This window comes from Macaca thibetana, chromosome 11 (genome assembly GCF_024542745.1).
Source record: "Macaca thibetana thibetana isolate TM-01 chromosome 11, ASM2454274v1, whole genome shotgun sequence".
Lineage (NCBI taxonomy): Eukaryota > Metazoa > Chordata > Mammalia > Primates > Cercopithecidae > Macaca > Macaca thibetana.
In genome coordinates this window covers 46,841,332-46,858,345 of record NC_065588.1, presented here as the reverse complement: position 1 = coordinate 46,858,345, position 17,014 = coordinate 46,841,332, and the positions used below count along the sequence as shown (strand labels likewise).

At 39.9% G+C, this 17,014-nt stretch overlaps 1 protein-coding gene across 15 annotated transcripts in view; it reads right to left on the bottom strand.

Moving 5' to 3' along the window:
• Positions 1-335: 335 nt before the first annotated feature.
• LARP4 (La ribonucleoprotein 4) overlaps positions 336-17,014 on the bottom strand; it is an 85,849-nt gene continuing 69,170 nt past the window's right edge. For 11 of the 15 annotated variants that reach the window (XM_050748664.1, XM_050748671.1, XM_050748665.1 and 8 more), the window contains 4 exons: positions 14,464-14,625; positions 7,426-7,547; positions 6,840-7,008; positions 336-5,129 (listed from right to left, as the gene is read on the bottom strand). In XM_050748664.1, coding sequence (XP_050604621.1) covers positions 4,791-5,129; positions 6,840-7,008; positions 7,426-7,547; positions 14,464-14,625 — 792 coding nt within the window. In that variant the 3' untranslated portion in view covers positions 336-4,790. The remainder of the gene's footprint in view (positions 5,130-6,839; positions 7,009-7,425; positions 7,548-14,463; positions 14,626-17,014) is intronic. The other 4 variants (XM_050748662.1, XM_050748672.1, XM_050748673.1 and 1 more) reach the window with 2 other exon arrangements.

Below are 17,014 nucleotides of genomic sequence, written 5' to 3'. Positions count from 1 at the left end.
CACCATGTTGGCCAGTCTGGTCTTGAACTCCTGGCCCCAGGTGATCCGCCCACCTTGACCTCCCAAAGTGCTGGGATTTCAGGCGAGAGCCACCGTGCCCAGAGTTTTTTCCCCCTTTAATCACTGCTTCTGATACTAAAACTCCAGGATCATAAAGCTGTATCTTGTCTCTCTGCCCTTGTTTTACGTGAAACATCATTACTTCCCACTGCCCTCATCATCCAAAAAACAGCTTAGACAGTAATAATAGCATTAGCGAGGGCAACATATAATATTGAAAGGCAGACAGAAGTAGTCATTAGACATACACCACCTAGAGAAAAGGAAACCAGTCCTGCTTTTTAATAACTTTATTTTTTTTCTAATTTTGTTACTTTAATTTCCCATAGCACCTTGGCGATGTTGAAAACAAATACAAATACATTTTAACATTTTATGCATGAGCATGTGTCACACCAATTTTGGGGGCAACAGTTTTGACAACAGGAACAAATCTAAGCAATTGACAAAACAGAAGCCGGATAACTGGCTCTGACCCCCACCCCCAACATTTAAGAGATGTCAAAGACACCCGAATTAGGTTAAAAAAATCAAGTTGACGTGGATATTTCAACAGTGTTCTATGCTGCAAAACTGGAAATAAAACCATTTAATACACAGCCCATTAATATCTGAATTACGCTTTTAGGAACTGTTAGCTCAAAGATTCATAAAAAGTTGTCAGCTTTTAAAAATAAACTTTAAGTTATTTAATAATCAGGTGAATTTCAAAAGAGAATTTACTCACAACTTGAAAATAAATTCTCTTTCAACTTCTTAAAATACCCTCATTCAGCTAATGAAAAGTGAAACATGTATGTATCTTTTTGGAAGCTCAGACTAGCATATGACCAAAAGCCTAAAGTTAAATTAATGGCCACCAAAATTGTAAGGAAATATAAAAAAATTAGGAAAAAATCCATCATATATTATAGTTAATAATTTATAAAAGTCCCTCAAAAGGAATACACTGTTCTCTTTTGAGTTTTATCTTTTCTGTAAAAAAAAAAAAAAAAAAATTGGTACTTTAAAAATATGGTTAATATATTGCCAGCCTAAATACCAGAGACTTAACCCCAGTGTTGTTCAACTGTGTCAAAGTAAAACCAGTGGACATTTAAGCCAAGAGACTAATTATTAAGGCCATAACTAACAAAACTAGAAGTGTTCATTAACTTTTAAATACTATTTTATGTTCCAGCAACATTCTTTTTGTTCTCCTTTACCATAGTGAAGATGCTAACATTCCATCATTAAGCCTTTCCAAAGCAAACCTGTTTATTTAAAAAAGAAAAAGGAATGTGAAATAATATTCAAGCTATCTTAATTTTAGAAAACAAAAATAAATCATAATTCTGCATAGCATCTGATCATCTGCAAATTCAGCACATAAGACAACTACCACAACAAACCCTTATTATCGAAAGCTCTTACCTTCCTCAAAATCCAGTTGAAAAAAATTTAGATGGATCACTTTTTAAAATATCAGTGTATTTGGCAAAATTAAAATTACTCAGAGACAGGCCCCAGGTATTATGAAAACCTTAATTATCAGGACAGCAAATGGAGACAGGTTTTGCAATGTCTCTATGTACCTTCTCTATGAAGTGCAAGGTGGTGAACTTTTGTGACTCTTGTTCTCCTCATGCAGTAAGAACTATAGCAGAGTATCACTATACCAAACATTCAGTATCATTTATACCTACTTTTAGCCTCCAACAGACCAAGGAAATGTCAAGTCATAAGGGTGAAGAGAAAAATTTGATTATTTAAATTCCTCCATCTAAAGAACCAAATAAATAAACTACAATGAACATCCACCCTCATTAGTTACAAAGTAATGTTGGAAAAAAGCCAACAGCTTCACACAACTCACAGGCATTATTTAGATACAAATTTTAAATCTGCTGTAATAAAATAAATGCTAAATACATACTGTGAATATATATAAATATTACACACACATACATACACACTCACTCTCTCTCACTCTTCCCTATACATCCCATCAAATGGGAACTACTAGATGTAATGAGGCAAATTAAATTAAAAACATTGTCTTAAGAAATTTTTAAAGGTTATATCTTCAAATTAAATTTCTACTTTCAATAACGTTAAGAAAAAGCAAAAATACACCTGCTTTCTTCTAAAAGAAGGCTCTTTTCTTGTATTTCAATTACAGCCTTTAAATTTTTAGAAGTTGGTGGACTAACAGTAAGTCACACAAGCATACAAGTAATACAGGCCTACATTTGTGACACATTGTTTAAAAAAAGTAATGTTTCATTTTAAGTGCAGTAATTAAGTTTATAATCCTTGCCAAGTGATTTTTACAAAATGTTTATTCTCTGAAATCCAATGCAGTTAAAGGATGTTAACACTTAAAATGTTTATCATTTCCACCAACTGCATTATCTTAGTAAACCAAAATAAGCACTTTTATCATAGATGTAATCAATGATTAATATATTTTTTTAAAGGACCTAAACTTCCCCCAAATTTCAGCACAGGTAGTTTTATTGTTATGTTTCACCTAGTAGGCAATTTTTAAAAATAGTGTGTAGAAATGAATAGTTTCAAACTGAGTAAATACAGTATACCATGTCATAAAACAACCAAATCAAAAGCAACTGCCAAGCTAATAATAAGTCAAAGAAATAATAATTCTGGCTTGTACAGATATGTGCAGTGTTTTCAAAGCTCTTAACAGTTAACCACTAATATATATCTCCAAAGCTTAACTTAGAGTTGGAAGATGAATTTCACAGTAATGTAATTTTAACCACCATTTACATTCACTTTAATATATTACTAAGATGTTTACTCTATGTCACAATGGTGCTTTCCAGTGTTCACAATTTACAGTTTCAATTTGTACATATGTAATTTACTAACATATGGGACAGTTCTTACTATTACAAACTATCCTTAAAAGAAAAATAGGGCCGGGCGCGGTGGCTCAAGCCTGTAATCCCAGCACTTTGGGAGGCCGAGACGGGCGGATCACGAGGTCAGGAGATCAAGACCATCCTGGCTAACACGGTGAAACCCCGTCTCTACTAAAAATACCAAAAATTAGCCGGGCGTGGTGGTGGGCGCCTGTAGTCCCAGCTACTCGGAGGCTGACGCGGGAGAATGGCGTGAACCCGGGAGGCAGAGCTTGCAGTGAGCCGAGATCGCGCCACTGCACTCCAGCCTGGGAGACACAGCGAGACTCCGTCTCAAAAAAAAAAAAAAAAAAAAAGAAAAATAAAAAGAAAAATAAAACCCACCTTACATAGAACTCTGAACATGGTATGACTTAAAACAGATTAACACAACACAGTTTTTAATATTTTAGCCATTTTCTAAATAACACCATGTAAACTTGTCTATTTAGTATATGAGAGCTACAACTTTATTCACTGAGAAATTATGCATTAATTTTCTTCAACCATCTTTCTCATCTTTACTAAAAAATCTCATGACTTGTTGGTATTGTTTCAGTGAATTCCAAACTGTACTTTTTGGGTGTGGGGGAGAAGAGGAAAGGAAGGTGACAAATACACTGTAAACAGAAATAAGTACCCCTCTAAATTAAGCCTTTTTTAAAAAAATATTTTACGTCTACATTATTTAACACTTAAGAGTCAGTTACTATGTTTCATCTTTAACATTAACAACAAATAAATTACTGTAGGGTCAGTCTGCCCTACCATCTTGGGAGCTAAAATTCTAAATGTGTGAACAGAAGAGTAAATACTTCAACGTTCAATTCTGAAATTTAGAACAATTTATATGATTTGACTAGACTGGTCAAAGCAATTACAAACATACACTTCAGTAGGTAGTTGGTTATTCTGCTTTTGTGAGTGGGCAGTCAAAGAACAGAGAGTAACATATGGAGTAAGAAAAAAATGTTTGTTTCTCATTTTGGGGGTGTTGGGGGGGAATCACAGGGAAGTTTAAACCTCTGAAATCCATTTGGCCTATGCACTGAGGTCCAAGATGAAATTTTCAATTTTTTTAATAACCCCCTTTCCTTGAGTATTAAACTGATTGGTAGTCACATCTCCAGGTACAATCATTTTACAACTTGTTGAATGAAGTATTAGTAAGGTCAAAAAGACAGAGACTAAATTTCAAACTAGAAAAAAAAAAAAACCTACTCAAGTATTACATTCAGTTTTCAAATCATTTACTAACATGACAACAGATTTGGCTTCAATCGCTCTTGTACACACTCACACCCACAACAGGCACCCCAGCCACTGATCTGCTTTGCAATACAAGGCCATATAGTTAGAAATGGCATTCTTCAAGCCAAACTTTAAATAGATTAAAAAAAGTATTTTCTAATTTTACAGAAATGCTTCTTCAAAAAATATTTTCTCTCATTCCCTCATCTCCTATGCTGAAGGATGTATAATTTTTTTTTTCCTCCAAGCTAAATCTGAACCCTCAAAATTGATTCCTGGCAGCAAATCTCTGCAAATTAAAACCAAAAACAAAAATAGAAAAATTATATTTTATATATGTGTGTGTATATATATATATATTTATATTGATTGGAATCCTCCAGCATTTAAAAGTCACATTAGAGATGAATTTTGGGATCCTATCACTCACAACTCCAAAATCCATAATGATTTAAGGATGTACTTTCTCCTGTTCCCTTCCTGGCTACCCCCTCCCCTCCAAAACAGTTCAATATAGCCACAGCTCAAGTTTAATGGGAAGAGAGAGAAGTTTTTGAATAGTTTTGTTGTTTTTTACTTTGGTGATCTGGGTGGCACATATTGCTCTTTGCCATTACGTCGAGTCACTCCCTGAGGTATAGCCCTATGGCTAAACTGGCGTCTCTGTTCCCTGATTTTTCCAGCTGCTCCCCTGGGGATTGTATTGCCTCGGAAGCCAGAATAATCCTTACTAGCCCTTGCTTCTGGCTTCTCATGTGGTTTCTCAACGGAGTTCTCAGGAGCTCCACTGTCTTCATTTTTGGTGGGAGACACCACATTAGAGCGAAGTTCCCGTAGTGGCTGCACAAGAACTGAAGATGGCTCTTTAGGGGGCTTCTGGCACACTTCAGCATAACTTAACTTTCGGGGCTCCTTTGAAGTGATAAAAAAAGAACATTTATGGTACACATTCTCTAAATTATAAAGTACAAAAATGATTGTGTTAACCACAAGAAAACCACAAATTATCTTCCAGAAAAGGGTAACAAGCACTCTCATATACACTGCCTAGAGTACACTGGTACAATCTTTATTTATTATACAATAATTTTGCTTGAGGAATTTAACTGAGGGATGTTCACGTCAGCATTGTTTATAATGATGGAAATGACCTAAATGCCTAACAAGAAAGGACAGATTAGATTAATATGGTATAGCCATATGATGAAATAAAATGGTTCTTTCTGTTCCTTTTCCTTGCTACAAAGAACCCCAAGAAAGATTCCAAAAGAATCCCAGCAGAGCAATTAGAAACCAATGGTATAAAAAGATTCATTAAATGTCTTAATTACCTCAACTGAAAAAGGTGGAATAGAGGTATTTTGAGAACAGAACAAAGCATGTAAAGTCTTCAGCACTAGTCCTAATAATATACAGTAAGCATTCAAATGGTAGCTATCATTTTAGTATTATTGCTATCATTAAATAAGATAGTCTTGTAAATCTATTTTTATTTGTTTTTTTTTTTTTTTTTTTTTTTTTTTTGAGACGGAGTCTCGCTCTGTCGCCCAGGCTGGAGTGCAGTGGCCGGATCTCAGCTCACTGCAAGCTCCGCCTCCTGGGTTCACGCCATTCTCCTGCCTCAGCCTCCCGAGTAGCTGGGACTACAGGCGCCCGCCACCTCGCCCGGCTAGTTTTTTGTATTTTTTTTAGTAGAGACGGGGTTTCACCGTGTTAGCCAGGATGGTCTCGATCTCCTGACCTCGTGATCCGCCCATCTCGGCCTCCCAAAGTGCTGGGATTACAGGCTTGAGCCACCGCGCCCGGCCTGTAAATCTATTTTTAAAAGTGCTGTACTAAAATGCTAGGGATTATAGATAAATTTTGTTTTATTCTGCTTTTCTGTATTTTCCCAATTATTTAACTATAAAACAATCCTGGAACTTGAATAAGTGGGAGTGGCCTCTCAATGGCCACTTATAGACTGTTAAGTATCACATATACAACCAAAAGAACATCAAGAGGCACAAGGCCACTTTATGTTAGCCCCCAAATGATAAATTCATCCTAATGTGGGTAAGGAAGAAGATTCACTTAACCATATGAACAGAAAAAAAGCAATCAAAAGAAACAGAATGGGCCAGGCGCAGTGGCTCATGCCTGTAATCCCAGCACTTTGGGAGGCTGAGACAGGGAGATCACGAGGTCAGGAGATTGAGACCATCCTGGCTAACAATGTGAAACCCCGTCTCTACTGAAAACACAAAAAATTAGCCAGGCATGGTGGTGGGTGCCTGTAGTCCCAGCTACTTGGAAGGCTGAGGCAGGAGAATGGCATGAACCCAGGAGGCGGAGCCTGCAGTGAGCCGAGATGCTGCCACTGCACTCCAGCCTGGGTGACAGAGCACAGACTCCGTCTCAAAAAAGAAAAAAACAAAAAAAAAAAAAAACAAAAAAAAAACCCACCTAAACCTTTCCATCTCTTTGCAGTGACCTTAAAACTCCTTAAGCTTCTTTCTGATAGTCAGCCCCAACTTGGGCTACTTCCAAATGACTCTGTTCTAACAAAGTGTTACGTGAAAAAAAAAATTATCTAATCTATTGTATTTTTTTTTTTAACATAAACTAAAATCTTCAAGTTACCTGTAGAGCCACAGCTATAGCTGCATTTATGTTATTATTACATGGTGAAGCAGTACTTGCCCTCGATGGCTTTGTAGTACTTGGAGGAGAAACTGGCATAGTTGTCTGGTTGAGACCATCCTTCTGAACAGAGGAATCCTCTATTAGATCCTTTTCTTGCTGAGTTGTGCTAAGGAAAAAAGAGCTTGCAATTAGACTCAGAATAGCTATGGAACAGTTTAGCAACTAATCAGAAGAAAAAGTAATTTTTTTTTTTTTGAGACGGAGTCTCACTCTGTCACCCAGGCTGGAGTGCAGTGGCATACTCTTGGCTTACTGCAACCTCTCTGCCTCCTGGGTTCAAGCAATTCTCCAACCTCAGCCTCCCGAGTAGCTGGGATTACAAGCGCCTGCCACCACGCCCGGCTGATTTTTGTTTTAGTAGAGACGGGGTTTCACCATGTTGGCCAGACTGGTCTTGAACTCCTGACCTCAGGTGATCCACCTGCCTCGGCCTCCCAAAGTGCTGGGATTACAGGCGAGAGCCACCGCGCCCGACCAGAAAAAGTAATTTAATGTTGAAGATCTTCTATACTGTAACTTGTACCTTAATGCAGTAAGCTCAGCAGCACATGGAGAACTGGAACTCATATTGAGTTGTTGGGCAGAAGTGCATTCTGTCTGCTCATCTGCAGGCACTGGGCAACTAACTCTCAGCTCTTCATTATCCTTAAAGTAAAAAGATTTTTCAAAATTACACTTAGACCTTTTTCCAAAGAAGATGGCTAATAAGCACAAGAGAAGATAGTCAACATCATTAGTCATCATAAAATGCAAAGCTAAACAATGGTGAAAAATCACTTCATACCCACAAGGATGGTTATAATAAAAAAAAAGACAAACATTAACAAATGGTGATGATATGGAAACATTAAAACTCAAACATAGAGGATGGCAATGTAAAATGATGCACTGCTTTAGAAAGCAATGTGGCAGATCCTTAAAAAGTTAAATAGGCCAGGCGCAGTGGCTCATGCCTGTAATCCCAGCACTTTCGGAGGCTGAGGCGGGTGGATCACAAGGTCAGGAGTTCAAGGCCAGCCTGGCAAACATGGTGAAACCCTGTCTCTACTAAAAATACAAAAATTAGCTGGGCATAGTGGTGCATGCCTGTAATCCCAGCTACTTGGGAGGCTGAGGCAAGAGAATTGCTTGAACTGGGACCTGGGAGGCGGAGATTGCAGTGAGCCGAGATTGCAGCACTGCACTCCAGCCTGGGCTACAGAGCGAGACTCCGTCCCCCGACAAAAAAAAAGTTAAATATAGGGGTGGGTGCAGGGGCTCACGACTATAATCCCAGCACTTTGGGAGTCCAGGAGTTCAAGACCAACCTTGGGCAACATAGCAAGATCTTGTCTCTACAAAATAAAGTAAAATATTTAGCTAGGGTAGGGGGGTGTCCACCTGTTGTCCCTCCCACTTGAGAAGATTACATGAGTCTGGGAGGTTGAAGCTGCTACAGTGAACCATGATAGTGCCACTGCACTCCCTCCTGGGAAAAGAGCAAGACCATGTCTCAAAAAAAAAGTGTTTGTAGGCTGCACTAAAAAATTAATGAAATCTTGACTCATGCTCAACATGAGTGAACGTTGAGGATGCTAAGTAAAATCACAGACAAATAGACAAATACTGTATGATTCTACTTATATGAATTTCTAAGAGTAGTCAATTTAGAGACAGAAAGTAGAATAGTGGCTGCCGAAGGATAAGAGAAGGGAGGAAGAGGGAATGGTTTAATAGGTATAGTTTTAGTTCTGAAAGATAGTAAGTTCTGGAGCTTAGCTGCACAACCGTGTGAAGGTACTTAACACTACAAAACTGTACACATTTAAAATGGTTAAGATGGTAAATGCTGTTATGTGTGTTTATACCGCTGGCATAGAATTTAGAAAAGAGCCCTAGAAATTAAAACTGATGGGTGAAATAAAACTTTCAATAGATTTAGAAAGTAACATTCAGAAAAACTTGGTAGAAAACATAGTAACAACAAAGATAAAAAACGAGGTTTAGTCCAGACACGGTGGCTCAGGCCTGTAATCCCAGTACTTTGTGAAACCAAGGCAGGCGGATCACTGAGGAAAGGAGTTTGACACCTGCCTGGCCAAAATGGTAAAACCCCATCTCTACTAAAAACACAAAAAAATTAGCCGGGCGTGTGCCGCCACGCCTATAGTCAAAGCTCCTCGGGAGGTTGAGGCAAGAGAATCGTTTGAACCCAGGGGGCAGAGGTTGCAGTAAGCCGAGATCGTGCCACTGCACTCACTCTAGCCTGGGTGACAGAGCAAGACTTTAAAAAAAAAAAAAAAAAAAAAGAGGTTTAAAGGCCGGGTACAGTGGCTGGCCCCTGTAATCCTAGCACTTTGGGAGGCCAAGGTGGGCAGAGCACTTGAGCCCAGGAGTTCAAGAGCAGCCTCAGCAACATGGCAAAGCCCTATCTCTACAAAAACTAGCCAAGCATGGCGGCCTGCAACTGTAACCCAAGCTACTTGGGGGTGCTGAGGCAGAAGGACTCCTTGAACATTGAGAGATGAAGCCTGCAATGAGCCAAGATCACGGCACTGTCCTCTACCCTGGGTGATAAAGTGAGACCCTGTCTCAAAAAGAGGTTTAAGTAAAGGCTGGTTGCAGTGGCTCACACCTGTAATCCCAACACTTTGGGAGGCTGGCGAGGTGGGCTGATCACCTGAGGTCGGGAGTTCGAGACCAGCCTCACCGACATGGAGAAACATGGTCTCTACTAAAAATACAAAACTTAGCCGGGCATGGTGGCGCATGCCTGTAATCCCAGCTTCTGGGGAGGTTGAGGCAGGAGAATCGACTGAACCCAGGAGGTGGAAGCTGCAGTAGGCCAAGATCACACCACTGTACTCCAGCTTAAGCAATGGAGGCAGACTCTATCTCCACAAAAAACAAACAAAAAGAATTGTGACCAAAAAAAGAGCCATACCAAAGCACATCACGAAATTTCGCAGAATACCAAGGATCAATAAAAGACCCTAAAAACCTCCAGATAAGGGGGAAAAAATCATGTCAGATATCAGGAATCAGCACCCTTAGGGTTCTCAAAAGAATCTCTGGAAGCTAGATCATTTCCTAAGCATGAAATAAAAACAGCAAATTATAAAGAAAAGACTAATAGGACCATATTAAAATTAAGAACTTGTTTCAACCTATAGGCACTGAAGATGGAAAAGAAACCACAGAAGTGAAAGATTATTTGTACTACATGTAACTGACAAAGGATTAGTATGCAGAATATGTAAAAAAAATATATGAATCTATTTCTTAAAAACCTGAAAGACTGACCATGCGCAGTGGCTCACGCCTGTAAACCCAGCACATTGGGAGGATGAGGTGGGTGGATCATCTGAGGTCAGAAGTTCGAGACCAGCCTGGCCAACAAGGCAGAAACCCCATCTCTACTGAAAATACAAAAATTAGCCGGGCATGGTGGTGCATGCCTGTATTCACCACTCGGGAGGCTGAGGCACAAGAATCGCTTGAACCCTGGCAGTGGAGGTTACATAAGCCGAGATCATGCCACTACACTCCAGCCTGGGTGACAGAGAGAGACTCCATCTCAAAAAAACACTTGAAAGACTTTAAAATTTGAAAAGAACACAAGCTGATGTATAAATCCTAGAAAAGTTCTTGCTCACATGAAGATTTATAATGGCAAAATGTCCATTAACAGTACAATGAATAAATATTTTACTTCCTACAATAGAATATCACATAATAGTTCAAAATGAACAACAGTCATCTGTATTAACAGTGATCAATCTCAAACCATACAGAATGAAAGAAAAGAAGAATATATACTGTGCAATTCTTTGTAACCTTTTCAAAAACAGGCACCCCGTTTTATCACCTAGGGCAGGGGTTGGTAAACTAAGATCTGCAAGGCCAAACCCACCCTATAACTTGTTTTGGTATGGCTTACAAGCTAAGAATGGTTTGTAAATTATAATTATTATTTTTATATTATTATTATTATTTTTTAGAGATGGGGGTCTCCCTATGTTGACTAGGCTGGTCTCAAACTCTTGGCCTCAAGTGATCCTCCTGAAGTGCTGGGATTACAGGCATGAGCCACCATGCCTTTGGTTTTTAAGTTATTAAAGGGTTGTAAAAACAAAGAATATGTGACAATACATGGCCTACAAAGCCAAAAATATTTACTATGAGTATCTGGCCCTTCACAGAAAAATTCTGTCAATGCAGAATGACAAAACTATGAAGGCAAGAAAATTGCTATCACAAAGTCAGAATAATGTTTATATCTAAAGGGGAAGAGTGGGGCAGAATGACTATAAATAGGGAGGAGACACACATGTCACTGCTAAGATACTAGGGATGTTTATCGGCTACAATTGTGTGTTGGGGTTATAAGCAGACGTACACTTCATGATTATTCTTTAAAAATGTATATATGGCCGGGAGCAGTGGCTCACCTGAGGTCAGGAGTTTAAGACCAGCCTGGCCAACATGGTGAAACCCCATCTCTATTAAAAACACAAAAATTAGCTGGGCACGGTGGCAAGTGCCTGTAATCCCAGCTACTTGGGAGGCTGAAGCAGGAGAATCGCTTGAACCCGGGAGGTGGAGGTTGCAGTGAGCCGAGATCGCGCCACTGCACTCCAGGCTGGGCAACAAGAGTGAAACTCCGACTCAAAAAACAAAAAAAAAGTATATATGTATGTTTGTGTATCATCTTCTGAAATCTGAGACGCCATTATTGGTAAACCACACCATTATTTTATGTACCAATAAGAAAAAATAAAAATAAAAATAAAACCACTGGATAGAAGCAGACCTTAAGATGAGAAGAAAATAAAAATACTGCACTTAAGCTCATCGTAGCTTTGATCTCCTGGGCTAAAGTAATCCTCTTGTCTCAGCTTCCCAAGTAGCAAGGACTACAGGCATGCGTCACCATGCCCAGCTATGTTTTTTTTTTTACACTTTATGTACAGACGGGACCTCTCTATGTTGCCCAGGTTGGTCCTGAACTCCTGGGCTCAAGCAATCCGTTCACCTTGGACCCCCAAAGTGCTGGAATTACAGGTATGAACCAATGTGACTGGATATTTAATTTTTTTCTTTTTTTTGAGACAGAGTCTTGCTCTTGTCACCCAGGCTAGCGTGCAACGGTGTGATCTCGGCTCACTGCAACCTCCATCTCCTAGGTTCAAGCGATTCTCCTGCCTCAGCCTCCTGAGTAGCTGGGACTACAGGAGCGTGCCACTACGCCCAGCTAATTTTTCTAATTTTAGTAGAGACGGGGTTTCACCATGTTGGCCAGGTTGGTTTCAAACTCCTGACCTCGTGATCCGCTTGCCTCGGCCTCCCAAAGTGCGGGGATTACAGGCATGAGCCACTGTGCCCAGCCTTTACATTTTTTAAAAAATAATTTTTAGTCTGATTTTGGAAGGTGATAAAACATGGGGGAAAAAAGTGTATCTTAGTTATTATGAAATAACTACTACATGTTACAATTTTTTTTTAAAGAAACAAGACAGTGGAATAGTATCTTCAAAATCCCAAGGTTAAATGATTTCTAATAGAGAATCCAATACAGAAATAATCTACTGATCAATGTGAGAGCAGAAAAACATTTTCAGAATGCAAGAAATTTATACTTCATGACCATGGAAGATATGAACCACTCTAACATGGAAAAGTGAAAAAAGAGTGAGGAAAAAAAGGGGATAGATAAAGGAGAGTAAGGAAAATTGCCAGGGTGATGGTAAAGAGAAGGCCCAAGAACACAGCTATGCAGTAGGACACTGAGAGTGCACACAAAAGGAGAAACAATCATAGTATATTATGTTTGAGTCTCAGCCATGAAAAAAATATGTAATACTGAAATGTGACTTACAAAGGATGGGTGTTCTAGCATAACTAGCAACATTTTTTACTTTCTTAGAGACACTAAAATAATGGGTGCCTTATAATTGATGATATCTTATATATAATGAAGTACAATGTATCAGGAGGATAGGAAAAGTGTGAGTACGTTGGTTTAAGAGACCTAAATCTTTAGCTTCAGAATGTGAAGCTAACAGACACTGCTGAAAATGGAAAAGCCAAGAGGTTACAATAAAAAGATGTTAATTAGGCAGGGCGCAGTGACTCACGCCTGTAATCCCAGCACTCTGGGAGGCCGAGACGGGTGGATCACAAGTTCAGGAGATCAAGACCATCCTGGCTAACACTGTGAAACCCCATCTCTACTAAAAATACAAAAACAAAATTAGCCGGGTGTGGCAGCAGGCACCTGTAGTCCCAGCTACTTGGGAGGCTGAGGCGAGAGAATGGCGTGAACCCAGGAGGCGGAGCTTGCAGTGAGCAGGTATCACACCACTGTACTCCAACCTGGGCTACAGAGCAAGACTCGTCTCAAAAAAAAAAAAAAAAAAAAAAGATGTTAATTAGAAATACAGGGCTGGGTACAGTGGCTCACGCCTGTAATCCCAGCACTTTAGGAGACCAAGGAGGGCGGATTGCGAGGTCAGGAGTTTGAGACCAGCCTGGCCAACATGGAGAAACCCCGTCTCTACTAAAAATACAAAAATTAGCTAGGTGTGGTGTCTCATGCCTATAATCCCAGCTACTCAAGAGGCTGAGGCAGGAGAATCGCTTGAACCCGGGAGGCAGAGGTTGTAGTGAGTAGAGATCCGCCACTGCATTCCAGCCTAGGTTATAGAGCAAGACTCCGCTCAAAAGGAAAAAAAAAATACAGAAAAAGCTAAGGAGCTGAAAGTAGTTGCAGGCTTTTCATTAAAAGCCTAGATATACTATAGACATGTACTGTTATAATTTAAAAAAAAAAAAAAAAATGAATTAGAATAAAGTAGAAAATGAGAAAAACTTGTGAGACATGAGGATTTCTGATATGGAGAGGTCTACACACCAAATAATCATAGGATGATGTATCTCAGCCTCTAGACATCTACTTTCCATTATTTGAAAGAATTCATTTACATCACTAGTGAATTATAGGCACATAAATGGAAATGATACCTTCCATTTATCTTGCATTAATCAGTTATCAGTTCTACCAGGCTGAGTTGAATGACAGAAAGACATGCAAGGCTGGGCGTGGTGGCTCACGCTTATAATCCCAGCACTTTGGGAGGCCAAGATGGGCAGATAGCTTGAGGTCAGGAGTTGGAGACCAGTCTGGCCAACGTGGCGAAACCCTGTCTCTACTTAAAAAAAAATACGAAAGTTAGCTAGGCGTGGCGGCGTACACTGTACTCCCAGCTACTTGGGAGGTTGAGGCTGGAGAATCACTTGAATCTAGGAGGTAGAGGCTGCAGTCAGCTGAGATCATGTCTTTTAAAAAAAAAAAAAAAAAAAAAAAAAAAGACATGCAAAAGCCAAGAAACATGTTATTGCCTTTGTGCAGCTTTATCATGAATCTTTTAAAAAACACTCTAAGTATGCTGAAAATGCCATAAATAAAAACTATGATAGAAATGTACACTAAGTGCAAGTAAAATTTTAAATAATAACACTGCAAATAAACCCTAAATATGGTCTCGTAAGGTAAGACTCATATTAGATGCTGGGTGTTTACCTTTTCTTTGTAGACACCTTTAACAACATCAGACATCCTATTCTCCAAAATGAGTTCACCTGGCATTCTTGATGAACTTCCAGGTAAAGGTGGAAAATTTGAGGCTAACAAGTCAAACTTTGGTGTTGGAGCCTTTGATTCAGCTGTTGAAGGATGAGATCTCTAAAATGAACAAATAACAAAATAGGTCACATGGCTATCTCATTCTCTAATCCTGTGTTACTGAAGCTGAAAGCTGCCAGAAAAGAAAAAGCAGCAAATAAAACCTCTATAATGCACAGAACTGTATCCCTACATAAATTCTTGGTTTGACATCTCACTTGAGCTCTCATCAGTCTTTATCAATTCTACTTTTCTTTAGTCAGTTCTCTCACCTGTTTCTTTTGTAAACTTTGCCATACTCCTTAAGCCTTTTAACCAGTCTCCACTATTCATTTCATAATTTACTATGCCTTCTCAACAAAAACACCCACTTTACCTAAATTTGCTATCAACTATTTTTCTTTTTTGTGAGACAGGGTCTTGGTCTGTCACCAAGGCTGAAATGCAGTGACACAATCATAGCTCACTACAACCATGACTTCCTAGACTCAAGCAATCCTCCTGCCTTTTTTGCCTCTAGAGTAGCTGTGCACACCACACCTGGCTAAATTTTTATGTTTTGTTTTTTAGCAGTGACAAAGTTGATCACTTGAGCTTAAGTGATCCTCTCCCCTTGGCCTCTCAAAGTGCTGGGATTACAGGCTTAAGCAATTGTGCCCGACCATCACCATCTTTCTCCATCTATCTATCTCGAGAGAACAATATCCCTCCTCTATATAACATATATGAAAAATCTCATGCTTCCCTCCTAACACCCTATATATCCTCTGACAAGCCTCTTACCTCTTACTTATCTCCTCCACTTTGTCATCACTCCACTAAAATTATTTTAGATGTCACCAATGCCTTAAACAATGCAAAACCTGACAGACCCTTTTTCCTGACCTCATATTTCCTGACCTACAGCATTTGGTGTGTTAACCATCCTTTCCTTGGGAACGCATTTTCCTCTTAGTTTCTGTGATACCTTTTTTGTTTTTTAGATTTGACAGACATGTGCTCTTTTTCCCCTGATCATCTCTAAAATTTTGATGGTTTCCATTTGGTTACTACTCTTTACTTCTCATATTCTCCTTGAGTGATGTCCACTATCCATGGCTTCAACTACTACCTTTATGCAAGTGACTGTTAAAACAATCTTTTTCGCTTTTTGATGGTTGTATATCTCTGTAAATTTACCAAAATATTGAACTGTAGGTTTTAAATATTTTCAGCCTAGGCCTTTGCCTACAACCCAGATAACACTTGTCCATTAGCCATGTCCATTCAGATTTTGCTTGAATACTTTAAACAGTATGCTGAAAAATCTCATTTTTCAACCCAACACTGCTGCTTTATTCCCCAAAGTTCCATATCAGACCACTTTCATCACTCTATGGAGAGTACTCTGCAGGAGCTTATCACTCCAATTACTATGTGAAGGCTTACAAATCCAAAAAATTTTTTTTTTTTTTTGAGACGGAGTCTCGCTCTGTCGCCCAGGCTGGAGTGCAGTGGCCGGATCTCAGCTCACTGCAAGCTCCGCCTCCTGGGTTCACGCCATTCTCCTGCCTCAGCCTCCCGAGTAGCTGGGACCACAGGCGCCCGCCACCTCGCCCGGCTAATTTTTTGTATTTTTTTTTTTTTTTTTTTTTTTTTTTTTTTTTTGAGACGGAGTCTCGCTGTGTCTCCCAGGCTGGAGTGCAGTGGCGTGATCTCGGCTCACTGCAAGCTCCGCCTCCCGGGTTCATGCCATTCTCCCGCCTCAGCCTCCCGAGTAGCTGAGACTACAGGCGCCCGCCACCACGCCCGGCTAGTTTTTTTTTTTTTTTGTATTTTTAGTAGAGACGGGGTTTCACCGTGTTAGCCAGGATAGTCTCGATCTCCTGACCTCGTGATCCACCCGCCTCGGCCTCCCAAAGTGCTGGGATTACAGGCTTGAGCCACCGCGCCCGGCCAATTTTTTGTATTTTTTAGTAGAGACGGGGTTTCACCGTGTTAGCCAGCATGGTCTCGATCTCCTGACCTCGTGATCCGCCCATCTCGGCCTCCCAAAGTGCTGGGATTACAGGCTTGAGCCACTGCGCCCGGCCTACAAATCCAAAATTTTATTCCCAGCTAAGATCTCCCTCCTGCCTAAGAGCTCCTCTACCAAGACCTACCTACTGGAAGTCATGCCTGTTTCTTTTACCCCAATGTTTAGTCCTCCATCATAACATTTACAACATACTGAATAAACCCCAAATCTAATCTCTATTTTTTTTTTTTGAGACGGAGTCTTGCTCTGTCGCCCAGGCTGGAGTGCAGTGGCACGATCTCAGCTCACTGCAACCTCTGCCTCCTGGATTCAAGTGATTCTCCTGACTCAGCCTCCTAAGTAGCTAGGACTACAGGCACCCACCACCACACTTGGCTAATTTTTGTATTTTTAGTAGAGACGGGGTTTCGCCATGTTGGCCAGGATGGTCTT